The 27,398-nt window shown below is 39.0% G+C and overlaps 1 protein-coding gene across 1 annotated transcript in view; it reads right to left on the bottom strand.

The window, feature by feature from the left end:
• The window catches only part of SPAG17 (sperm associated antigen 17), a 228,121-nt gene that overhangs the window by 132,961 nt on the left and 67,762 nt on the right, over window positions 1-27,398 (bottom strand). Inside the window, 11 exon segments of the mRNA XM_060141888.1 lie at window positions 6,473-6,688; window positions 6,784-7,011; window positions 10,442-10,592; window positions 11,183-11,296; window positions 11,385-11,522; window positions 16,173-16,285; window positions 16,495-16,582; window positions 17,780-17,941; window positions 22,019-22,200; window positions 23,942-24,136; window positions 25,640-25,826. Of these exon segments, the coding sequence (XP_059997871.1) occupies window positions 6,473-6,688; window positions 6,784-7,011; window positions 10,442-10,592; window positions 11,183-11,296; window positions 11,385-11,522; window positions 16,173-16,285; window positions 16,495-16,582; window positions 17,780-17,941; window positions 22,019-22,200; window positions 23,942-24,136; window positions 25,640-25,826 (1,774 nt within the window).

Raw genomic sequence — 27,398 nt, 5'->3', positions numbered from 1 at the left:
GTGACCAAACAGTAGACTTATATGATAATTGGGATTGTGATATCCTTCTTGAGTACCGAGCAAACAGCCACATAAATGGACAGAGAGGAAACAGAATCATGCTGTTGATTTCTGAATCACCATGCTTCAGTAATTACTAAAGTTAACAAATGTTACACAGAAGAGTTCCATGATATATGTTTCACGTGGATAGACATCTTTACTGTGAATGTCTCAGAGTTTGTAATATGCTCTTGTGACTGTGAATCCCTAACAAAGAAATGGATAAAGTACATAGCATCTTCCAAATCTGACCAAAGTAATAGAGTAAGGGTATGAATCTTGTAACATACCTGTCATGCTGCTGAATAACAGCCAGCCGGACTTTTTATCACCCTTAGAATAATAGCAAATTAATCCCTACAAAGTCATATATGAAATGGCTCCAGCTTAACTCTCCAATCACATCTCCTTCCACTCTCCCCTGCTCATTCCACACCAGACTCACTGGCTTGCTTGTTGTGTCTTGAAGTTTTTGAACTTGCTTTTCTCTGTCTGGCATGCTTTGCCTTAGATAGTCATCTGTTTCAAACCTTAACTTCATTCATATTGCTGCTCAAATGTCACCTCCTCAAAAGCCTTCTGCTTCTTATCCTGCTTTATTTTTGATCATGGTATTTATCAGTGCCTAATAATATTTGTTTATGTCTGTCTCTCCATATCAAATGTGAATTCCTGGAGAATAAGAACTTTATCTTATTTTCCCTAACTGTATTCTGAGCAACCAACACATGCTAGGAACTCAGTAAATATCTATATTTTTTGATTGAATGAGAGAAATCTATACCATATACTGAAACTGGAAATAAATACAGGGCCATATAGAGAGAGGAGAAATGTGGAAGAAATCCTACAACAAAAGCTTATTTGGGGGTAAACATAAGATTTAAGTTTTCATTCTGTGGCAAAGAGAACCATATCTGGGTTTCTAGCGGGAGTAGTTAATTACGTCTAAGCAGGATAGGTCAATGTTTTCCTTGCTTTTAGGAGCATAGCTACTTATATCTTTACTACTAGTTCCATCTCGCCTTGGGCTGGTGAGGGTGACAGCATGAATGTTCCATTTTGATTTAGAAGAAAACTATAAAGACAATTCAGTATTTATATAAATACAGCCACTCAAGAGAAAACTCAGGCCAACTATAACTCTAAATAGACCATGATGTCCCATGTGTCCTTGAAGCAATTGATATGAAATCTGTGGAATAAAAATTATTCTATTCTGTGGGCTGCCAGATTTCCGGGAGATCTGATATTCCCTCTTGTGTCTAAGGATCCAGCAGAAAAAAGTCTCCAGTTTAAAAAATATGTTCTAAAAATTTGTGCACCAGTAATTTTGTCAAAGGAAAGAACATTCTAAGACTAATGTGAACTCTCTATTTAATAGTAAAGCAAGAGTCATTTTTTCTTTCTTCCTGATTTCTCCCTTCAACCGCATAATCCCTTGACAGTGTGATTCAGTAGTTTTTGACACATCTGGAAATGGATGCATTCTCATTCCTTTGAAAAACAACTTTCCTAATCTGTTTTACTTTAGCGATAACAAGATCCCTCTGCAAAGCAGTTACTTTATTAAAAAAACACCCAACAAGCATAAAGGGCACATCTAAACCTATAGCCTCACAGTTATCAACTCTCAGGTTTTTCATAAATATCCAATAGGCCCTGTCAAGTTCAAAAACAGTCTCAGATGGATGTTTGGTTGAGAAAAGCACAAATACTCAGCTCTTCATGTCCAGAACAGGCTTTTATATATTTCTGATGCTAAGATGGTTGTGCAGGAAATACATGAACAATTTCTGCTTTGTTTAAAGAGATCTAAAGTCGATGCTTTAGAAATGTGACTCAGGGTTAGGGGAAAAAGCAAAAAAAAGATTAGCAACAACAACAAAAAATTCCCTTACATATAACAGCCGCAGTGAGGAACCAAGGCTCAGCTGCCCTCCCCCACCCAAACGTAACAGTTTCTTGATGTAGACCAGCCTACACCCTGTAGAATCCCTTACAGGCCAACCCTTACAGGGTTCAGCTCTCACGATTGCTCAGCCTCTAGGATACATTGTCCATCACAGCATTGTCAGCCTTGATGATTTAGGGAGTTGCTATAAACATTTACTTTGCACCAGGATGCAGAACACCAACTTATGTGGTTTGACCACCAGGTGGCAAAAGTTGCCTGAGAAAAAACTATACACCAACTGCTCTAAAAAAAAAAATTAAAAAATTAAAAAAATTTAAAAAGCAAAATAAAACAAAAAAAACCCCTCAGGCCTTATATCTCTCCTGGCTTATTCTGGCTCTACATTAACTCAAAATGACTTCTTTGGAACTTCCTTGGTGGTCTGGTGGCTAAGACTCTGCACTCCCAGTGCAGGGGGCCCAGGTTCCATCCCTGGTCAGGAAACTAGATCCCACATGCTGCAACTACGAGTTCGCATGCCCCAACTAAAGATCCTGCATGCTGCAAGGAAGATCATGGATGCCGCAAGGAAGATCCTGCATGCCACAACTAAGACCAGGTGCAGCCAAATAAATAAATAAAGTATTTAAAAGAAAAAATGACTTCTTTGCTATACATGTACATTCCCATAGGATTCACTAATACCATAACATCTCAGGCTAACTTATTTGGCTTAATTTTTTGTGAGCTAGGCTAATAGGTAAGGGTATTTAGAACAGAGAAATAGGGAACCAGCCCTAATGGTAAGGAACCAGCCCTAGGAAGACCCGAAGGCAACAAAATCAGGTTAAGTGTTGCCATGAAGAAGAGACTATGAATATGGCTAAACTATCAGATGCATCGCAAGGAATTTCTGGAACTGAGGAAGCCACAAGGCAGCCACAGTGGAGGAAGCATTGATTTGGAGTTAGATAGCCCTCTTTGGAATCCTGACTTCCTGCTTGTATGTGGTTGAAAAAGTTACTTAACCAACTCTGAGTCTTTGTTTCCTTGTCTTCAGAATTAGGCTAATAGTAACTTCCTCATAGGCTTGATGTTTATATAAAGTATTAGTTAATATATGTAAAATAGCACAGTGCTTGGAATATAGCAGGCAATATTAAATAAATGTTATCTCCCTCCCTCCTTTGTCCCCTTCATCCTCACTTATCTGCTCTGCTAACAGGCAAGGAGATTTTCCCTAATTCCACTCCATTGATGACTTCCTCTTCTACCCTCATTTAAGTAAATGAAATGGTAAGATGACCATTTAGTCAATACTGACTTAACACCTATTCTTTTGTGGCACTGACCATTTTTTAATGCTTTTTAAAATTATGAAATATAATACAGAAAAGTACAAACAACATAAATGCTTGGTATAATGAATAATGATAAAGAAAAGTCCCAGCACTCCAGACATCTTATGTACATTCTTTCACAATCACACTTCTTTATTAAACTTGCATATTATTCCTGACTCTCTTTTGTGGATTATTTTGGGTTTTCTACATACACACTATTTACAAATAATAACAGTTTTGTTTATTCCTTTTCAACCTTTACAATATTATCTTTTTCTTGCCTTACTGAGTTGGCTAGCATCTCCTGTGTAATCCTAAATGAGTGTTTATAGTGGATAGTCTCCTGATCCAGGGAAATCTTTCAACTTTTCATCTTGATATATAATGTTTATTATAGTAATTTTAAAAATAACCTTTATAAAGTAGAGAAATTTTCTTTCTATTGCTAGTTTGTTAAATTGACTTCATAAATCGCTGTAGAATTTTAAGTGCTTTTTCTGCATCTATTGAGATATTTTTCTTACTGTGTTAATTGATAAATGATGTTGATTTTACAATGTATGTTTTTTCCTTCAATCTTGTTATAAAAACTTGTACTTGATTATTATCATTTTGTATATTGCTAGATCAGTTTGCTTACATTTTATTCAGGATTTTGGCCTATATATTCATGAATAACTTTGATTTATAATTTTCTTTTATTGTACTATCTTTGACAGTTTTATTATAAGGCTGATGTTAATTTCATAAAATGAGTGGGAGAGAATACCCCTTCTATAGTTCCTGGAATTAATTTTTGTTAAGATTAGAACTATTTCTTTTTTTGAGCATTGAATATCACTAGCCAATGACATTATTTGGGAAGATTTTAAATTATTGATTTAATTTATTTAAATAGTTACAAGACTATTCAGGTTCTCTATTTCTTCTTGAGTGAATGTTAGTAAGTTATACTCTTGTAGTAATTTGCTCATTTCATTTTTAGACTTAGTGGAATAAAGTTGTTTATATCCTTTTACTGTCTTTTAAATTTTTATAGGATTAAAAGGAAGTCCATTTCTTTATTCCTAATATTTTTATTCCTGATACAGCTTTATTTCTAATATGGTTATTCATGCTTCTTTTTGTGATCAGCCTTTTGTAAAAAAATTTCTCAATTTAAAAAATCTTTTCAAAGAACTAAACTTTTTCATTTTATTTGTTCTACCTATTGCATCTATATTTTCCATAATTTCTTTGTGGTTTGAGAGCATACTCTGTAGTTTTGATCTGTGAATATTTGTTTTAGGACTTGTTTTCTGATGTAGTATATGATTAATATTTTTAAGATAAACATACTTATGACCTCTAAAAAGCTATAGTATTAAGGAGGCCTTAATATAGGCATATGAATAATGGTAGTAAGTAATAGGAAATGATAACTGATGCCATAAAGGAAGCATAGATTAATTATGACCATATGGAATGGTAAGGGAGGCATTTCCTGGTGTACACATGTAACAAAGCTTCATGGAGGTACCATTCAAACCTAATAATAATCAAAAAGAGAACTCTAGTTGGAGGGTATTGTGGGGAAAAGTCACAGAGATTGAAAAGAGCAGGCTGCCTAGAGGAAACAGGGCCTAATTCTGTTTGGCTAGAGCATAGGATAAGTGAGCAAAAGGGAAAAAGTAGAAAGGGTTTGGGAAAAGTAATCTGGTACTGCCGAAGAAGCACGTAAAGCAGGCCAAGAAGTTGGGTTCTATATTGCAGGTAGTAGGGAGCCACTGAAGGTTATAAGCAGGGACATAACAGAAGTGTATTTTAAGTAATTAATCAGTTGTGTGTAAGACAGCTCAATAAAAATTTAGCCTAATATTCTTCTATGCTTCTATACCTCCTAATATAACAATATTTATTATGCTTTATTCTAGAATGAGAGTAACTGCCTAAGCCATGAGGAGGAGGGAAGGGAACTGATGTTCACTGAGCACTGATTTTGTACCAAGCTCTGCACTGGGCAGTTCATTATGTTACTGCAGGTAATTTTTAATAATTTTTGCAAATAATCACAATAGCCTTGTAAAATACTAATGATGAAAGTTTTATTTATGTTCACTGTACTACATTTATGAAGGTAAGAGTGGACTAAGAGGTTTTATATTTTGGGGAAAAAAAGGTTGAAATAATGAGGACTTACTCTACAAATAATAAATGCTGGAGAGGGTGTGGAGAAAAGGGAACCCTCCTACACTGTTGGTGGGAATGGAAATTGGTACAACCACTATGAAGAACAGTATGGAGGTTCCTTAAAAAACGAAAAATAGAGCTACCATAGGATACAGCAATCCCACTCCTGGGCATATACCTATCCAGACACAACTATAATTCAAAGAGATACCCACACTCCTATGTTCATAGCAGCACTATTTTCAATAGCCAAGACGTGGAAGCAACCTAAATGTCTATTGAAAGATGAAAGGATAAAGAAGATATGGTATACACACACACACACACACACACACACACACACACACACACACACACACACGGGAATATTATTCAGCCATAAAAAAGAATAAAACAATGTCATTTGCAACAACATGGATGAACCTAGATCACATTAAATGAAGTAAGTCAGACAGAGAAAGACAAATATATGATATCATTTATATGTGGAGTCTAAAAAATGATACAAATGAACTTATTTACAAAACAGAAAGAGGCTCACAGACATAGAAAACAAACTTGGGGAGGGGAGGAATAAATTAGGTGTTTGGGATCAACAGATACACACTATTATATATAAAATAGATAAACAACAAGGACCAACTGTATAGCACAGGGAACTATACTCAATATCTTGTAATAACCTATAAAGGAAAATAATCTGAAAGAGAATATATATATATATATATATATATAAAACTGAATCACTTTGCTATATATCAGAAACATTGTAAGTCAACTTGACTTCATTACAAATTTTTTTAAAAATAATGAGGACTTACTAACAACACTCAGTAACAAAGTTTAGTTAACCAAATAATTTAGATATTAAACAGTTTTTCAACTGAAATAGGGAGGCATTTAAATAATGCATCTTGAATCTTTTTTTTTTTTGGTTTATACATTCTCTAGTAGCATCTATACACACGCACGCACACACATATAGACACATGTACACACACAGAGACACAAGTTTACTTACTCAAAGGCTCAGGTTGGAGCTGCGACTTCAAGCTTTTCTGCTCTGATGGTTCTCTGTAATCAGAGTCTAAGGATTTCCTATTATCCAGGTCAGAATACTTCCTATTGTTAGTATCAGGCTGACGAGGATCGGAAGGTTCTTTGTTGATCTCATCATCTTGCATAGATGTTGACCAATTCTGATCCAGAAATAAAATTCTGTCTTTGATTCCACTATCTAGGCAGTGTAAAGAGGATCCATGAGATACAATGCTAGACAAATGGACAATCATACAATGCGAGAATACTTTTTGTTCCTTCCAGGCAGTGTACCTGTTTGCTGTCTGGTCTCGTGGGTATTCATTTTCATGATGTACTTTTGCCTTATCTGTTTAGCAAATCTGGCAGGGTTGTCCCATGGTATGTTGAACATCTCAGAATCTGTCCCATACATCATTCTAGAAGGTTTTAGTTTCCCTTCTTCATCAACCTCAGAGAGTTTCAGGCTCTCAAAAGTAAACACTTTGAAGGCTCGTTCTACTTCATTCCAGCTCAAGACTTCTGTAAGAAAGTAGAACAAGTGCTGCTAGGAATGCTCTTTATTACCACATGGTACAGGGCTAAAAGAGGGACAACCAGGGAGTCAGTCCACCAAAATGACAAAGGAGTCACGCCATGATGGAGTCACGCCATGCTGACCTGACTTTACACACGGGCTCCACAATTCTGCAACAAATACCAAAGGTAACTAATAATAAGAAAGCTGCACAATCAAGATATAATTTATTAAGATAACGCTCACAAACTGCCTCATAGCTGAATGAATATTAGGTGTCCAGATTAATTCACATGGACTTTCCGGGGTATCACATTGGTTGAATATATTTAAAACTTGTCATTTTTCATAGAGAGCAGACTTGTGCTTGCCAAGGGGGAGGGGGTAGGAGAGGGATGGACTGGGAGTCTGGGGTTAGTAGATGCAAACTATTACATAGAATGGATAAACAACAAGGTCCTACTGTATAGCACAGGGAACTACATTCAATATCCTTGGATAAACCATAACAGAAAAGAATGTAAAAAAGAATGTATGTGTATAACTGAGCCACTTTGCTGTACAGCAGAAATTAACACAATTGTAAATCAACTATACTTCAATAAATAAATTAAGAAAACGTCATTTTTAAGCAAAAGCACCTTTTGCTGTGGTTGTAATTTAAAACAGAGAAATCACTCACTCATGTCTAACATAGGCTGTTATGTTCAGTAGGCTTTTCTGTTCACTCAGGCTAAGAAAAGGCCTCTTTCCACCCAATGAACTGGTACAGTACTTTTCATAATTTTACTTTAAAGGTTATCAGCCTTCAAGGGGCTATATTAACTTGTGTATTTATTCTTTTATAGCATTTATTCATGCGTTCACTCACTCACCTGTTTTTGTTTTCTATGTATTAGGCTTTGTACTCTATGTATTTTTCTTTGCCTGAGATTTAAAGAAAAGATTTGGTTCTTGTGCTTTAGAAGTTCAAGATAGAGAGGTGGGAGGCAGGTGTTAACAAATAACCATGGAATTCAGTGAGGGAAGGCGAAATGATAGTGACAGATCAATGAATCAGAGGTCACCTACACTTCCTCTCCAACAGAGGTGAGGGCAGCGGGAAGGTTCCTTTTGGAAAAAATACAAGGAAATTCAGAAGAGAGACAGGAAAGTGGTTAAAAGTGACAGACTTAAGTTTGTTCATTCATTCATTTCACAAATATTTTTTGAGCACCTACTAGTTGCCAGTGACTTTAGTAAAGGGACCACAGCAGTAAACAAATCAATGAACTCCTGATTTTATGGATTACCCATTGTAGCAGTTAGAAACAGAAGAAACAGATAAGTGTATAGTGTATCAGAGATGATAAGAAGAATAAAGCCAGGTGAGGGGATAAGAAGTGATAATGGTTGGGGAGAGGCTTCTATTTTATATAAGGTAGCCAGCAAAAAGCCCTCTGAACAAGTAAAGCAAAAATGTGAAAGAAGTCGGGGAGCCATATCGATATCTGGAAAAGAGCAAATGCAAAGATGGAGGCAAGGGTGCAAGTGACTTGTCCAAGGAATCACAGTAAGGCCAACCAGATAGAGTGGAGTAGAACAACGAGAGCTTGACAGATGATGAGCTCCAAAAGTGGGCGGCAGAACAGCTTAGATTTTATTAATACTTTGAGGGAAATGGGTGATCACTAGAGGGTTTTGGGCTAAGAAGGCACATGATCTGACTGACATTTTAGAAGGGTCATTCCCATTATTGTGTGAAGAAAAGACTGTAGATAAAACGGGGAAAGCCTGGAGACCAACTGGAAAGCTATCGAAATAGTCCAAGTGAGAGGTGGTGCTGGACTGGGCTGGTAGTGAGGGATGTGGTGGAATTGGTTGTGGGGCGTGAGTAAAAAGAGGAACCAGGGATGACGCCAAGGTTTTGGTAGAAAAGAGTCACCATTTACTGAAATAAGGAGGACCATGAAGGGACACGTTTTGAGGAAATCAAGAGTTTGGTTTTCGACTTGTTAAGCATGAGGAAAGAGAAAAGGAGGAGAGGCAGAGGGACAAGGGTTTGGGATGGGATAGGGGAGCAGGATATGTGGGCAGTTTCAGTGGTGGCAACACAAACAAGAATCTTGTGTATTGTACAACACGGGGAATATAGCTTATATTTTGTAGTAACTGGAGTGTGACCTTTAAAAATTGTATAAAAAAGAATGTGTACATATTCTCCCATAAAAGACAAAAGCAAATGTGAGCATACGAATCATCCTCTTCTTCTCTTTTGTTTCCTTTCCTTTTTTAACTTAATTAGCTGGGAGACTGTTCCACATCACGACATAGATATGCCTCACTGTTGTTAAGTCGCATGATTTTGTACCACATAGGTTTCTGATATTTTAATGAGAGCTTCTGATGGACATTCAATTTGTTTCCAGTATTTTGCTACTGTAAAAAAATGATTCAATAAGTGTGCTTGTTCATATAAAAAAACCCCAAGAATCCTGTGCTGCGGAGGGTAGAACTGAGGTGGAGAGAGAATAAAATCATATCACAGGGCAGAAGGAGAATAGGAGTGTGGCAGGATGGAGGTAAAGGCCAGATGTTCTCAGAACACCAGGAAGAGGGTGATTATGTAAACAACAGACAGGACATACCCAGGCCCACTAGGCTACACCCCACATTTCCATGAGGTGAAGGCATGGCAGTATTAAAAATTTTAGCTTTTTCTATTACTAAGCCTGCTAAAAAAATGAAAAAAAAATCAAGATTAAAATATTTCATAATTTGCTTAGAGTTAGAAATGAAAGGAGAAGGAAGAATCTGCACATGCTTTTTTCTTTTCTAGGTCAAATCAAAATGTCTATGTAATTTCATATTTCTTCTTATAAGCAGGAAGGCATTTGCTTATTGCCTCAAGTGGAAATAGTATATGTTTTAGGAAATGATTGTCTATATCATAAAATTCCCATGAACTCTGCAATAAGAAGCTGATTTTAGATATTTTTAATGACCCCTCTTTCCACTGTCCTCAAAGAGCAGAAAATGGCCCCTCATGTTTTGAGAGGAGGTGAACTGGTATTAACACTCTCAGCACCACACCACAGGGGGCGCTCTAAGTTCTCCTCTTAACCAGGATGGGGGCTACCATGTCATCTCCAATGATGTCAATGAGGGGATGTGGGACTGGGAGGCGGGGAGGAGGAATAAAGAAGGGGATTATGCTTGCAGAAACAGTGAAAAGAAAAGCCAGGGCATCAAATTGAAGAATGTTATGCATCACAGCTATCATCCTACTGCTAATGACATTATTCAAGATAAGAAAAGTGCAGTCAATCAAAATACCCACCCCAGCCTCTGAAAGGTCAATAATCAAAATACTTTTTGCAGATGGGGGTGTAATCGTTAGAGGCACACGTGACCATAAATGAACGAACTTAAGCTACGACAAAGCAATGTACTCACCACTTGTACAAAAGTGCATGAGCTCATGAATTGTAGCTAGACGTTTCGTGCTGTTCCATGGCGGGGGCAGAGGGAATTCAAGGAATTCCCACAGTGGCAACTTAGACTGCATCTTCTGCTCAATTTGAACCAGGTCAAAATTCTTTAGGTCCTGATGAAAAAGAGCAACATGACAGAAGACATTAAAATAAGCTGTCAAGTGCCTTATGCATATGGAGAAGGCAAAACATGATACCCTTGCTCTCATTATTTGGGAACAGGGGAAATCAATGGTAATTGGGGAAGACAAACTGTTGGTATTTTGCTGAAGGTCAAAAAAGCTAGTTCTCACTTTGCCAGAGGTTCTTGGTGCACACAAATGATGGATTCCTCATTCACAGTGACAAACTGCCAAAGTCTCAAATGTATTCCTCCCTCCCTTCTGAGATCCTTTTCTGGCCTCCACTAGTTTTTTCATATTAGCAGATGTATAAAGCAAGGCTTTAATGCAAATTTGGTGTAGTCACAATCAATTTAATGGTCCGTTGGACCTCTGTATTTAGGCCAGTTTTCTTTGCTGATGTAATTTCTCCTTTATTCATTTCCATTTTCTGAGATCTTACTTTGCAAGCAGGTATCTACTTCGTACATTACTGGTAATTAGCATTGGTAAAGCTATCTCATTAAGATTTCTTCAACTGAATAATTACTAATGAGATTTCTTGCATCCACTATCCTCAGGGTAACCTGGTTACTTATTACCTTTAGCACATATTTCTTGTGGGCGAGGGCATCGTGATAGTTCAGTAGGAGAGGGCCTCTGGGCACTGGTTTGCTTTCATTTTCCTCTTCAGGTAAGAATATTTCATGGAGATTCTATTCAAATTAAAACAATATTGATGTAAAGAGAGAGTTCATACTTTTCAAAGCATACACACTTTTTGGTTTTCTCACACCATCTGACCTTTTTCTCCCTCTCTGTCAGACAGAGAGAGGGCAGGATGGACATGATGTGAGCTGCAATTGTGTGGTCCAGCCCATCTGCTCTGGGAGGCGGCTCCGCCAGACTCGGTGGGACAAGGTCTTCTTCACTTGCCACAACCTGTTGACATAAAGAGTTGGGAGGAATCGGTTTAATAGTCAGTTCCTTACTGATAGTCACGTATTTCCATTGCTTTTAGTAAAAACAAGGCAGTTTCTACCAAAAAGTTTGGTGATTATACAAAGTGGCAGTGTAATTACCAGTGACTACCAAAGTAAAAGGGAAAAAGTTTATAATCCATTAAAACATTAATTTATATATAATTGTATATATATTAAATTATTAAAGTATATATAATTTTCATACATGTACTAGAATAGATAACACAAAATGCAAATGGTAAACAGGAAATTTTACCATGGTAGAAATCAAACTAACAATATTAATATAATTTTTCTTAATGATTTACTCTTTCTTTTAAAGGACTCAAAACTGTGCTCTCACATCTTTGGATGCAATAAGTATTTATTGAGTGCCTACCACATGCCAAGCACTGTGTGGGCCACCCTCACATACATTATCTCATAAGCCTCACAGCAATATTGCTGAGTAGCTATTATTTTCCAATTTACAGAAATGGAATTAGGGTGAGGGAAATTATGTGCCCGGCCCAAGCCCAAGGCTGCTTACTGGGAGGAACTGGGGTTCAGGTCAAGTCCTTAAGATAGAAAAGTTATACATGGTGAGATCAGTAAAGGGTAATATTCTTCTTAATATGGAGAAAGTGAGCCTAGAAAGATTAAATGCCTTGTTCAATTTTATGTGGTAAACAAGAAGCTGAAATATAATCAAGATAGGCACCTAATTTATAATTGTTCTCTTCACCTTAAATACCATATCACCCGCTATGATTTCACACCACTCTACAGGATTTTTCAACCTTGAAATTTAAAGACATTTGGACTAGATTTTTGTCATGGGGGCTATCTTGTGCACTACAGAATGTTTAGCAGCATCCCTGGCCTCTACCCATTTGATGCCAGTAGTACCCCCTCCAGTTGTGGCAGCCAAAAGTATCTCCAGACGTTGCCAAATGTCCCCTGGGGGGCAAACCCCCTGTTGAGAACAATAACAAAATAGTTGTATACTCTTTACTGTTTATCAACACATTACTTTTAAAAGAGTCACTCCTGTCTCCACTTTCTCTCTTCCTACCGTCTCTTGGATCCACTCCAATTACAAGAGACCATGCAGAACTGTTCCATCTCTGAAATGTTAAACTCTAATATCCCCTCCTATAAAATCCCACCCGATTCCTCCTATATTTCAATTTTTCATCCCTTTATTATCAAACACTTATTCAGTCAACATGTATCTCTTATTGGAGCCTTCTATGTGTCAGGCACTGAGCTCATCAACTGTCCCCTTTGGTACACAGAAAACAGTGGATGGTTAATAAATATTTGTTGCTTTGAGTTGAGTTGAATAAAATAAGTAAGATTAAGATAAATAAAATGATACTGTAAGCCATATAGGGCTATTAAACTTTTACAAATTTATTGATATAATAAAACTACTGATCTTCCAAAAGCCTTACAGGGTAATTAAAGGCAAATATGAGTATGCTTACCTAATTGGTTAGAAAACTAAAGAAGTCAACAAGCATAAAAATGTATGCTGGAGGTAAGAGATGATTAGAGTCTAAAACTATTTTAATATTCAGTGAGATAAAGGAATATTTACATACATGAAATAAGAAGGACAGTTATAAAAAGAAATTAGAGAATTTATAAATTAAAAATGTTATTGTTGAAACAAAACTTCAGTAGCAGACTAGACTCCACCTAAGAATAAATTAGTTGGAAGTTAAGCTGAAATTCCCAAAGGGGTAAAATTGAAAGAAAATTTAAAATACATGGAGGTAAAAACTAGAAATTCCAACATCTGTCTAATAATAATTACTATAAATCAAAAGAAATAATATTTGAAGATATAATTTAATTGAACAAATATATATTCAGGGTCTACTATGGGCTAGGTGTGGTTACTGTGTGCTGAGCAGAGAGCAATGAACAAGACTAGATTAGGTCCCTGCTTGCATGGAGCTTACATTCTAGTGAGAAGAAGATAATACATAAAGGAAATAAACATTTTCCTTTTTTTAAAGAGCAGTTGTTGATAAGGAAATAAAACAAGGTGAAATGGTAGAGAGCACTCTGTGTTGTTGTGGGCCTTCTTTAGATCAGGTGGTCAGAGAAAGCCTATCTCAGAAATGCCACTTTCACTGGGGACTGAATGACAAGGAGTATCCATCCACCAGGCAGATAGACATGTGGGAACAAAACTTGCTAGGAAGAGAAGTTAGTGTAAAAAAACTAAGGTGTAATTAGTGAATGTGAGGAAAAACCAGAAGGTCTATGTAGATGACCAGTAGTGAGAGAGACAGAGTGGGAGAGAGGGAGAGAGATGGGGGGCAGGAGATGAGATGACAAACATCCCAGAACCATATTTTTAGGGTCTTTATGGACCAGCACAAGGAATTTTGATTTAACTCAGAATGTGGTCAGAAACCAGATTATAATCCTTTAGATCACAGAGGCAATGAAAAAACAAAGCCATAACTATACATAGCCTTGGAGGGAGGAGATATGGAGATATATGTATAGGTGTAGCTGATTCACTTTGTTATAAAGCAGACACTAACACACTGTTGTAAAGCAATTATACTCCAGTAAAGATATTTAAAAAAAAAGAAAAAGATAAAACTCTAATAACTACCAGAAAGAAAAAATAGATTACCTACAAAGGAAAAAGTATCAGATTGACATCAGACTTCTCATCAGCAGTGTTAGAAGGGAAGACCACAACAGAGCAATGCTATCAAAATACTTTTCCACTTAGACTGATGAGGTTCAAAAGTGGTTTCTGTCACTTACTACTTGGATAATTTACTTTTTAGGCCTCAGTTTCCTTTTCTGAGAAATAGGGAATAAAAATAGTTCCTGCTCCATAGGGCTGCACTAAGGATTAAATGAGTTAATTAACAGCAAATTCTTTTCAAATGCATATATAGTACTCACGAGAACTGACGATGTACACCAGGTCACACAGGAAGCCCAGGAAATTAAAAAATATTTTTAACATCCAGATCATGCTTATTGACCATAATGCAATAAAATTAGAAATGGACAATAAACAGTGGAAATTAAAAGATTTAGAACTGAATACACTGAAAGCATCATGATGCAGCCAAAGAAATACTCAAAAGGAAATGCATAGCCTTAGGTAAAGTGAAATAGACTAAAAATAAACAAAGTGAGCTTTCAGTAAAAGTGAAATACGAAATAAACCCAAACAAAGTAGGAAGAAGGAAATAATAAAGCTAAATGAAGAAATTCATAAAAAGTAAAAAGGAGTGGATCAGTGAAACAAAATGCTGGTTCTGGATAAAGAAGATGTGGCACATATATACAATGGAATGTTATTCAGCCATAAAAAGAAACAAAATTGAGCTATTTGTAATGAGGTGGATAGACCTAGAGTCTGTCCTACAGAGTGAAGTAAGTCAGAAAGAGAAAGACAAATACCGTATGCTAACACATATATATGGAATTTAAGGGAAAAAATGTCATGAAGAACCTAGGGGTAAGACAGGAATAAAGACACAGACCTACTAGAGAATGGACTTGAGGATATGGGGAGGGGGAAGGGTAAGCTGTGACAAAGCGAGAGAGAGGCATGAACATATATACACTACCAAACGTAAGGTAGATAGCTAGTGGGAAGCAGCCGCATAGCACAGGGAGATCAGCTCAGTGCTTTGTGACCGCCTGGAGGGGTGGGATAGGGAGGGTGGGAGGGAGGGAGACGCCAGAGGGAAGAGATATGGGAACATATGTATAACTGATTCACTTTGTTATAAAGCAGAAACTAACACACCATTGTAAAGCAGTTATACTCCAATAAAGACGTTAAAAAAAAATGCTGGTTCTTTGAAAAGACATCAATAATCGATATACAATTGCATCCATGATCAAAAAAAGAGGGCACCAATAAATAACATCAGGCATAGGAAAGGAACATAACTAGATACAGAGAAAAACTTTTCAATGTATATTAGTGAATAAAGAACTTTTATGACATTGAAAACAAATAAAATGGACATGTTCATTAAAAATATGAATGACTGGGCTTCCCTGGTGGCGCAGTAGTTGAGAGTCCGCCTGCCGATGCAGGGGACACGGGTTCGTGTCCCGGTCCGGGAAGATCCCACATGCCGCAGAGCGGCTGGACCCGTTAGCCATGGCCGCTGAGCCTGCGCGTCTGGAGCCTGTGCTCCACAAAGGGAGAGGCCACAACAGTGAGAAGCCCGCGTACCATTAAAAAAAAAAAAAAAAAAAAAAAAATCTACAAGTGTAAAAGAAATGTTAAATGCAGTTGAGGACCATTTACCACCCCACCCACCTGCCCAACTCTGTTCTCTTTCATTAAAACAACACCTGATAGTTTTAAAGATATGCCTACCAAAACTTCAGCAAATGTTATATAAAATCATTCCAAAATGTAGCAAGAAAAAGGGGATTGAAGCTGATAAAGCAGATTTTAGCTTTATCTAAAATGTTCTAATCTTTGCAAAGAAGAATGCATTCAGGTATTATGAGCGTAATTTTAAAACAGTTAAAAAACAAAAAAACCAGAAGCAAAGAGAGATGAAGTGATTGACTCAAGGTTGCCCACCTGGGAAGAAAGCTTCAGCGTGTATCCACTTACCTGTTCCAGCATACAATGCAGTATCAAGGGCACAGAAATGAATTCTTCTGGAATTGGATTCAGCAAATCATTGTAATATCGCATGTCTACTTCATTTGTGATGACGGAAGCCACTGTAAAAGATACAAAATACCACTGTTCAATTGAGATGTGTTCTCCGTTTCTCCCATCAAAATTTCATCCACAGATTCAAACTCTGATCATGCACTGATAAATGTAGGATCTTGAGGTGGAAAGAGATGTGAAAGCGACACCAAGGACAGTCACTCCTCAAAGCACCAGCTCCTGGCACTGATCCTCCAGCAACAGGTTTCATACATGCCTGGTGGTGGTGGTGCAGCTGGACCTTGCAGCTCTTCATATTGTTGTGTTTTCTTCTTTCCAGGGGTTACAGCAACAGTTTGTGGGGGCTAAAATAAGAATAATTAAAAAAACAATTGAAACATCCAGCTGAGAGATGCTTTCATCCAGTGCTGGTAATGATGGGACTCTGACGGGATTCCGGGATTCTGAGATTGTATGATTATGTTCACACCACAAAATCATTTGTTAATATTAGGATCAAATAAATGGGTTTTGTCTGAGGAAGGAAAGAAGTTAATGAAAACTGAAAAGAAGTTTTCAGTTTTTCCTAACAGAGCCCACTGAGAAATTTCCAGGAAAGAGATGGGAAGATGGGGCATCTTCTCTTCTCTTCTGTGTCACTCCGGGGTGACACAGAATCATGCCATTCTCCCTCTAAGAATCCTTCAATGGTTCTCCCACAACCTTCAGGATAAAACCCAAACTCTTGAGCTCAGCACCAAAGAACATTCTGGCTCCCGCCTTTCCAGCTCGTGTTGCTGCTCTCCACTTTGCATGTATCACCTGGGAGCACTGCCATACCCCGTGGTGTGGTCCTGGACGCAATACTTCTTTACTTTGACCTCCATGTCTTTGTACATCTTTTCCCCCTTCTTGAAAATACCACCCCGTCCCTCTCCCCAGTCAGGTTTTGCCCAGGCAATTCAGCCTCAGCCTTCAGCACATCACTTACCCTGCCTGGTAACATCTTCCCGACTCCCGTCTCTCCATCCCACTCTGCTCAGGAGAGGTGCCCTATTTATAGCTTCTCCTGCAAGCTCAGCTGACTGTCCTCACAGTGCTCATTATGCTAAACTGAAACCACCTTTGCCTTGACTGCCATTTCCCCTTTAAAGGTTAACCACAATGAGGAGGACAGAGGATGGGTCTTGTTCGTTATAGTATCGCCAGCACCTGGTCCAGTGTCAGCACAGGGTAGGTGCTAAAATAACATGGTGATTAAGTTATCAGTAGCCCTCCTTGTTCCAGATGCTATTTAGTGCTCCATGGCTGAAAAGTGGGTTCTATCATCCCCTCTGTGTGTGGCAGGTAGTTGGGGGTTTCAGAAAGCTCCCATCACACGGATGCCCTTAAATGCTGTGCCTGGGGGCCTGGATCCCACCCTCACCCATTAAATCCCAGCAGGCAGTGTTCCCTTGCTACCAGTATTTATGTGATTTTTTTCCTTCATGTTTTATAAGTGTGAAAATTAAGTTGTTCAGCAAATCATTCGGCCAACTAAAGACATTCTCGCATATGCCTACCTCAGAAGTCAACGTAGCTTCTAAGATAGGTTTCTCACTAACCACCTGTGGGACGTTAATAAGCTGCATGTTTTCCAAATAGTGCTGGTGCTGCCTTTTCCAATCCAGGCTGTCGTACATCAAACAGGCAATATTTTCAAAAATGTTGGTGCCCAATTCCAGCTACAGGTGAGAGAATTCATGACAATTAGTCCTTAGTTTCATGTTATTGGAATCAGATGCATGATTTGTATCTCCCTTATAGCCAAACCTATCACTTTTTACCGGGAAGTCCTTCCCCAGCTGGTCCCCAAACCACTGAATCCCAGTCATGGTGACCAAGTCTTCATTTGCTGAACGCTTCGGGCCCTTCTTGTTCACCACAATGCAGACTGTTCCCTTTGGAGGGCCTATGGCTGCCTAGTATTGTTAAGAGCCTAATTAATGCTTCAACGAGGTGAAAAGTGCCCTATTCATTCATGTCAGCAATGTGGCCTATTTTCTAGGTATGTCCATTCCTAAAGCAACTCATTAGATAGGTAATTTCCATAGCCTCAGCCCAAGACAAGCTCTTGCTTGGCGACAGACACAAGAATCGCAATGGCAATCACCCACTCGGCTTTGCACACCATCCCCACGAGTCCACTGCAGTATGTGTGCAATCAGGATTTCTTCCTTTCCTCACCTGTGCTACCTTTAGGGAAAAAACCCTAAGACGTCCTAGTAGACTAGTACTACCATAACACCCACAAGGTTTATGATCTGGCAAGTGGGTGATGGATCAGATACCTCTATTACCTAGGCTTTCATTTCCAGAAGTGGAAAAGCACTGTTGGTTAGCACTAGGCGTGTCTGCTTGAAAGCGAAGAAGGATTAAATAGGCTCCTCCTATGTCCCAGCCGCAGTGGTAAGGTAGAGAGAGAAAGCACCTGGTGGGAGCCAGCGAATCACAGTCTGGCGTGAGACCAGTGAAGTGTCAAACCTCGCCCATCCTCACAGCACAGCTGTCAGTCTGGACTTCACGCGTCCCCGCTAAGACTGAGAGTTCTTCAGTTAATATCAGCTTCAAACTGATACTCTTTGCCCACATTCTGGCATATAAACACATTTTTGTTTGTTTGTATTTATAAGAAATATAGTAAAAAACTTCTGCCCTATTATCCCTTAGGCTAACTAGCTAATTTCTTTTTAAATCAAATAGCAACTCGCATGTTAAAAGCCAGAAAATTATTTCAGCAACCAAGGGCTTGACTTGAAATGTTGCAGATGTCGTTCATAGGCAGTTAGCGCTTCTTGATGGGCATTTATTTGATATAAAGCTTTCGTTACCTGGGTTCAGCAGAAATACAGCTTGCCTGCTTGCAGCCAAGGGTACTAATGCTTTCCTTCTTCCAGAGAGGAAGAAGGACTACGGCTACTTGGCTGGCTCCTGGCTTGGATATGAGGCCATTATCAACTTACAGATATAGCTGAGAGTGGGATACTGTGTATCTACACCTTGCATTTAAGCTACGGGTATTACAAATAGGTTTATTGCTTTTATATTTCGTAAGTAATCCCAAGTTTAAAATGAATTTTGATCTTCAGTATTAAATCCAATGGCCTTTTCTTCTGTAACCCAAATCTATTACTGAATTGCTTTCAAGGCTTTCTTTCCCCGTCATCCTCCATGCTGGGCTGTTCACTCACAAACCATACCTTACAGAGGCATGCCTTGACCTAAAAGTCTCCTGCAGTTGGACCCAGACTGCAGCCCTGGTGTGAAGGAGATGTTCAATAAATATTTGCAAAGTGACCGATAGAAGATCGGTGTGTCCAGTTGGGCAGCAGAGCTAAATGTGTCATTCCTCACTTACCTTCATGGCCCAACTAGAGACCCTAGACATTAATCCTCTAGTTCTGAAGTCAGTGTTTCAACGAAGCTGATACTATTTTTTTCAACATGAAATTTATGAACTTTAATTGCCATTTAAACTCTTCCACTCTATTTTTAAAAAGGAAAATATAGTCACATTTACTGTCTTTAAAAATGGAGGGATTAAAATCTTCTGATGAACACTAAGTTGTTAACACTGGAATAAGAAACAGGATGCTGGGAATGGTGCTGGGTCTCTTGGAGCTGCAATTTTGTGCCTTGCTGTTCACATCTATGTACTGATGATGCAACAGAATGTCTTCTACCTTGGGCTCAATGCACATCAGCTATTCTCAGTCTATGCCTGGGGAGTAAATAAGACACATGGAAGGCAGCTCTAGTTAGAGCAGGAGCAAAAGGTTCTCGGTTTGAGGCTGCCTTAGAAGACTCTTGGTATTGCCTCCTCTGAATTAGGATTCAAGATATGTATGGCTGGGATCTCCTATGCCTTATTGAACCAAAATTGCATATAAGTTCTTTACAAGGTATGTGGCCAGAACTTGGCCCAAATGAGAGAAGGACTGTTTCCACAAAACTTAAACTTGTGGATGTGGGTTTTTAAGTTAGGCATATATTTATATGTTCTCGGGAGAAGAGCTGGTCTATTGTAGAGCAAGAGTAGAAAGCTGTCTTTCAGATGGTGTTTCGGGATCCCAGGGATATGGCCTCTTTCTCAAACATATCTCACGTTTGCTGGGCATAATCTGGAATTCCAATAAAATAGGATGGAATAGTCATAGTATGACGGTACCTGGTATGCCAGTATCTCTGGGATAGAGAAATACAGCCCAACTTAACACAAAGTAGTAGAGGACAGATGGACTCTTTTCTGAGCTCAGGCTTAGAGGCAGGGGAGTGAAAGACAAAGCAGGAAAGAGGAAGATATCTAGATGAAGGAGTGGGACGACACAAAGCAAAGGGAGTCCACAGTAACCAGTTTTGCCTACAACAAGCTCTGCCTTCAGCCACAGCTTTTCTATGTTCAGCATTGTTTCCACATATAGGTCAAGGCTTATCTTTATTCTTACTATTGCCAAGGTATCAGACTTAAGTGTTCTGTTTCTACGTGGTGACATCTAACGCCTTATGTTGACAGTCTTTGTAACTCAAACTGATCTCTCCATTGCTACTTATTCAAATCCTGTCCATCCTTCAAGGTTCAGATTTAGGCTTCCCTCCTCAGTGTTTTCATTTACTTTACCCAGTGAGCATCCATTTCAAGGTAAAAGAATCAGGGACTCTCATAGTGAGAACTGCTCCAATCCACGGCCGTGGGCAGCCTACCCTTTGTCTCGGAAACTGCTCCAGGCTTTGATGTCATTCTCCTCCTCTCAGACAGCCAGGTTTGGTTGTTTGTTTGGCAGCCACCCACAGTCATTGCCCACAGACACCTATCCCCCTCCTCCACCCTGCTTTTCCCAGCTCCCTTCACGGCATACTTTATGTGGTCCATCTCCAAGACTCTGCTTTCAGTTCAATTCCCTTTAATGCTGATATATATCACCCTGCAAGGGATTCAACACTCCTGGGCCCCTGTTTGTTGGGACAGGGGGTCAACCAGGAAGAGACCTGAGAGGTCTCTTTTTTTACAACAGGAATGCCTGGATAACTTCCCCAACAATGATAGTTAACGTTCTTTTTAAAAAACACCCTCATGTATTCAGCATTTGTTACTTTTCAAAGCATCCCATGTCTTCTTTTTCTGAATTAACAGGAAACTTAGAGTGTGTTTCACATAACACATAGGCGCGTGGCACCTTGAACCCTGCCTCTCTGTATCACGGTTTTGGTCTTGCCTCTCTGCAAGCACCTCAATAGCAGGGGCCAATAAATACTCTCAGGAAATGTCTACTAACTGTTGGTCTGGGGTCATTCTATTAAAATAGACCTTGCTAGGAAAATACATGAAAAATACAATTTTGGCAATAAAAGCAAGGGCCTAGAAGAACAATGTTTTGAACTGATACATAAAAAAAAAAAGACAATGTAATTTGACAAACTGTAAAATTTACTCTTTTCACAATTAATGTATATTAAGACTCTACTGCCTAGAACATTGTTAAGGTATGAAGCAAAGCCACATCACCAAATAAAATAATTACCATCCTTCATCTTCAACTCATCTTATTCCTTTGTCATTAATTCATACACTAAAAGCTGAAGAATCAGGCTATAGCCATTATTGGGTGTTCAATGTGATCACTGTTGTGAAGGTAAAGGAACCTAGCACAAAGCCGCCTCCGTAGACAGTGATTAATAAGTATCTGTGGAATGAACGAATGGAGCAAATGCAACCACAGTGTCACATGTTCAAACCAGTCACTCTCATTAATGCGTGTACTAACCAACATCTCACTGTCCGACCAGTCGCAAGGAAACTTGTCAGCCTTGACCATGTATTCAAGCCGAGCGACATCAAAGAGATTTGTTTCCGGTTTCTCATTATTCAGGATTGGTTCCAAGTACTTCCAGAAGATTTCAAGTTCTTTTATGTCGTTCTCTTTCTTCAATTTTTCAGCTTCTATATCTAATAAGAGCAACATGTTTATACGACAAAATGAGAGCGTCGAATTTCTTCCCACTTTAAGTGTTTGTGGTGAGTCATATGAATTGCATGATGTCTGTACAGTACCAGAAAATGCAAATAAGAAATGTAATTTTGAGAAGTGTTTGGACCTAGACTATATAATTAAACATCGGAGGATTTTACTCCTGAGATTGTTATTTACTATGAGCTTTTTCCACCCCTTTATTTTATAGTTGAGGCCCAGAAAGATTATAAGGTCACACACTTGGGGAGCTAAAAATGGTCAATACTTCCATAACTCTGAGATTGTATCTATATAGGAGCAGTTTTTCTGCCAGATCACTTTTTGACTATTTTAACATTTGTTTGCTGCATAACTGGTTAGAAATGCAGTCGATCCAGTTCTCCTTCCCATGTGGGTAAAAACAGACTGGATCCATGATTTCTGCTTCAGTTAACTTTTGGTCACATTGAAATAGCTACTGGCTTCTCTGGGCATTTGTGCTCTGACTGTATAAAATAATGACAGTTTTCCATAAAGTTATACTTGAAAATTTGTCTGACAGGGTTTGGTTTTTCCATCTATAACTAAATAGGTTCTAATACTAAGATCTCACTGTTCTACTGTAAAGTCTCTTTTTCTATGATTTTATTTTTATATATTAAATACTTTTAACAGAAAGACTATGGAGCTTGTGCAGCGTTTTCTCACTGACTTGAATAATAAGTTATTGAATGTTACAACTAGGCTTTGAGATAGAAATAGCTAGGTTTAACTCTCAACTCTTTTACATAATAGCTGCCTCTAGACAGAATCGTTTTTGGTAAAATGGAAATAGTAAAACATACTTCCGAGGGTTGTCATGGAAACTACACGAATCAACACACTTAAAGCCCTTAGCATTGAGCCCAGTCCCAAGGCCTGTGCCCAATAAATGGTAGCTATTATTATTATCAGGGGTAGCCATTTCTAACCTGGAAGAGCAATTTAAAAAATAGTGTGTTATAGAAATCCGGATGCGGCTGTATAGGTTACAAAGCCCCGTGAAAGGATATTACTAATAAATAACAAAAAATCGCAATAGCGTGTGGCAAAAAGAGCTTGGACTTCCAGGTCACACAGGCTTATATTGCATCCTAATTTTACTATCTGAAGTAGACAGTAGACTTTGTTCCCATCCCACAGAGGGAGTCTAGTACAATTCCCTTAGATGAAGACCCTGAGGTCTGAATAGTAGTGCAGAATAGTAGTGTAGTGGCTGAATAGCAGTGTAGGTGGGACTACATCCCACAGCTTCCTGGTCTAAAGCCTGGGAGATAAGCGTCCCCTCTGATTTATCAGAATAAGCCAGTAGCAAATCGGAGCAAGAATCCAAGGCTATGACCTCCCTTGGGCCATTTGGTGACTGTGGCTTCTGGCAGAATAGATTATCTACAGATGATCCATCCCACTCATGCTTTAGGTAAAAGTCATAGAGGAAAATTCCTGAGAAATGTAGTTGGATAACCAAGTCTATGCTCTCTGTGGCTCCACAGGGATAGAAATACGGGGTATGATTTGAATTTGCAAAATTTACAACACCTGGCTAGTGCAAGTGGCATAAATAGCAACTCAAAGTCTCGAAAGGATTTAATAATGTATGTCTTGTATGACTATGCTTTGGGCAGAAAATTGTATTTGTACTTTAAGGACAGTGGGTAACACTGAAGGATTCAGTAAGTTGTGTAGCAGACTGCATACCTTCTGGCCGAAGAAAACTTTCCTGCTGCTGGCTAACTGCTGCCAGGTGTGTCTGCAGAGGTTCATAATTCTCTGATGATATTTTAATCACGCTGCTTATGGGAATGCCGAGCTCAGTCATGATCGCTAATAACTGAGGACTGTTGAAGCCCACAACTATAATGTAATGCTGGGCACCGTCATCTGGCTCATCGTCTGTTCAAAATACCGTAGAGAAGAGCAGCCGTCATTTTAAAAGAGAACAGGTTGCACTCAGCCAGTTCAATGGCTCTATACATTATGCATGCGTTTATCATCCCTCGGGCTCGCCAAAAGCAGTCCGGTTGGCTGGAATGCAGTCATGTTGACTGGTTTTCATTATTGCCCTTCCAGTAAGAAGGCTGTGGCCATTTTACAAAATATTAAATCACTTTTGCAAATGAGACATAGGCGTAATAGGAGGACAAACATACAGAGGGCCTGTCGTCATGGAAAATGTGTGCTTGGGTTTTTCTAAAAAAAAAAATGTCTAGGCTGTAATTTTTCTTGGTTCTAATCTCTTTTGAGCAACATCTGGCTTTACTCCTGAATTACAAGTAGCTGCCGCTTTGTGGTATTTGATATGCGGAGGTGTTTACAGAAGAGGGAAATATTGAATATGAACAAACTCCCTACCAAAGCATACTGTGTGTTTATGCCAATAGGTGTGCATGCTGAGTATGGGTAATGTAGCAACTATATAGTTATTGCATTCAAGTTAACAAATAGATATTGCTCACTTTCCTAAAATTTTTCTCCTCAATTTTCTCCTGGCTATACTGTTCTATAAGTGTTAAAACATGAGTTTATATTAGAACGTGAGATTCTGGGGGGTGAGAATAATTGTTGTACTTTAATATCAATACTAGATGGTACACGAAAACATTACGTCTCACAATGGTTCATCAAGATCAATTTAAGAATAGAGAAACAGATGCACAAACTTTTGATCTTCAAGTAGTGATTTTTCTTCAGCTACTAAAACAAATCAGTATTGATACTGCTCACGGAATCCATAATATAATTGCTTCTGTGTCTAGTGGGTTTAGAGCAGAGATATATTAGGGGAGTCAAACTGTCAAAGGATGTGAAGAGGTGCCGCCTCATTTAAATACGATGCAAATGAAAAACAGTAGCTCCACTTGGGTTCATGGGAAGGTGGCAATGAATTACTCATAGCTGCCCAAGTCAAATAATGTTTTTTATATCAATACTCTAAATGAAAGAGAATTCTGGTTGTTCTATCTAGGACAGATAGTGGGAGAAGCTGAGGTCAGGAAGCTACGTGCTCTGAGTCACAAATTAACAGGTCTGATTTTATTACCACCGTATTACACTCGTGACAATAATCACTTTTTCCTTTGCCTTATAAGTGTTTCTGATTTTCTCAAATGTTCCCAACAAGACAGTAAGCTCCTCGGTGGCACAGTCAGCTAGTTAATTCATCTTTTATCTGCACTATGAAAATGTGCCTATAGTAAGACACATGCTAAAGAAATATTGGCTGAAAACAAAAATGAATTGCAAATAGAAATATTTTTCTATTAGGGTGTCATGGGGAGTATAGGATTTATGCTTTTAAGAAGGTGAAAAGGCTGGGGAAGATTAAGCATAGTGGTTGGAATGATTTTTCAAGTTTGTAGGTCATCAGGCAAGAAGTGAAAGGAGCATCTTACTGACCAATGTAATGTTTGGTGTGATCCTCTTCTCCCCTTCTTAATAACTGGGTGGTCTTTTTTACTGCTGTGTTTGCCTCAGGCTGGTCCTTTCCCTTTCCTTTGGCAACCGTGGCAATTGGGGACTTTTTTTCCTTGAGAGATTTTGCTCTCCCTTTATCCTTTTCTACCTTAAATCTGTCTTCTATCACCTGGAAAGACAGAATACTTTTGATTAAACCATAGAGTGAGCAGGCAATGGCTTCTCTACTGTCAGGTAAATTAAATCTTTATTTCATTCACTCACTCCTTTACTCCCTGATTCATTCTTCAAGCCAGGATAGTGGAGATTCCAGGTTGAGCCTAAGCTGTGAGAAGGCACATCAAACACAAAGACTAGAGGGGTGGATGCTAGGAGACTGTCACACACACACACATCTTTCTGGAAGGGAATTCATCTTAAAGGAGCCCCCCCCCCCTTGGCCTAATAAACAACCTCAGTTAGTGGCTGGCAGGGAGAGTGGTGGATTCTGAGTACATTGTGATGGCAGGGACTTAGGTTTATCAAGTAGCCTAACCCTGGGGTCTCTATCTGGGTCTAACAAAGGTTTTCTTTTCAAACAATTGCCAAAACCTTTGTACATTACGTCATAATGTAATTACACTTTCCATTCATGTGTTATGAATACATATAGGTTGAGTTCATTGAAATGACGTGGTAGTATTGGACCATACAGAAGATCCAGAATATGCTTATGTTATTTATTTTTCCCATGTTCAACAAAACTGGGCACAAAAATAACTAAACTAAATTACTGCAGCAACATTGGGGGTTCTGTGTTTTCCTGAGGTCGTGAAACCAAATTTGAAGAACTCAGTCCTAAGACGTTAGAGACAAGGAAAGTAGAAGATATATTGCTTTGGCACCAAGCTAACAGAAGGTAGCACAGGAGGGGAGAGGAGCGTCTGCCTCCTCTACGTGGCTTCTGGGTGTTGATGTTTCCAGAGAACCCAGTTTTTGGTTTCTTTTTAATCTTTTTCACCCCTCCTCGTGGCATGTGGGATCTCCGTTCCTCAACCAGGGATTGAACCCACGCCCCCTGCAGGAGAAGCGTGGGGTCTTAACCACTGGACTGCCAGGGAAGTCCCAAACCCAGTTTAGCTGTAGCACCTGGAGGAAGCATCAGAGGTGCCCATGGACCCTCCGTGCCTGCCTGGCACCTGTGGCTCCAGTGGTGGGGAAACTCGACCTCCCCACCACCTGCTCCTCAACAGAGGGAAATATCAGTGGAGGCTGCAGATGTCACGAATAGCCTTGGATAGAGGCAGCAAGGAAAGCACAAGGTAAAGTACAGAAGTATGAAAAGCCCCAGTGTTTCTCTCTGCGCCAGATACAAATTGGCCCATAAAAAGGGTTGGCATGTGCTAATGCATATACATGGAATCTAAAAAAATGGTACTGATGAACCTAGTGGCAGGGCAGGAATAAAGACACAGATGTAGATAACGGACTTGAGGACACAGGGGGGAAAGGGGAAGCTGGGACGAAGTGAGACAGTAGCATGGACATATATACACTACCAAATGTAAAATGGATGGCTAGTGGGAAGCAGCTGCATAATGCGGGGAGTTCAACTCGACGTTTTGTGACCACCTAGAGGGGTGGAGTAGGGAGGGTGGGAGGGAGGCTCAAGAGGGAGGGGATATGGGGATATATGTATACATAGAGCTGATTCACTTTGTTGCACAACAGAAACTAACACAACACTGTAAAGTAATTATAC

This window comes from Lagenorhynchus albirostris, chromosome 2, assembly GCF_949774975.1.
Source record: "Lagenorhynchus albirostris chromosome 2, mLagAlb1.1, whole genome shotgun sequence".
Lineage (NCBI taxonomy): Eukaryota > Metazoa > Chordata > Mammalia > Artiodactyla > Delphinidae > Lagenorhynchus > Lagenorhynchus albirostris.
The sequence above is the reverse complement of the archived record's forward strand: the minus strand, read 5'-3'. Positions and strand labels throughout refer to the sequence as shown.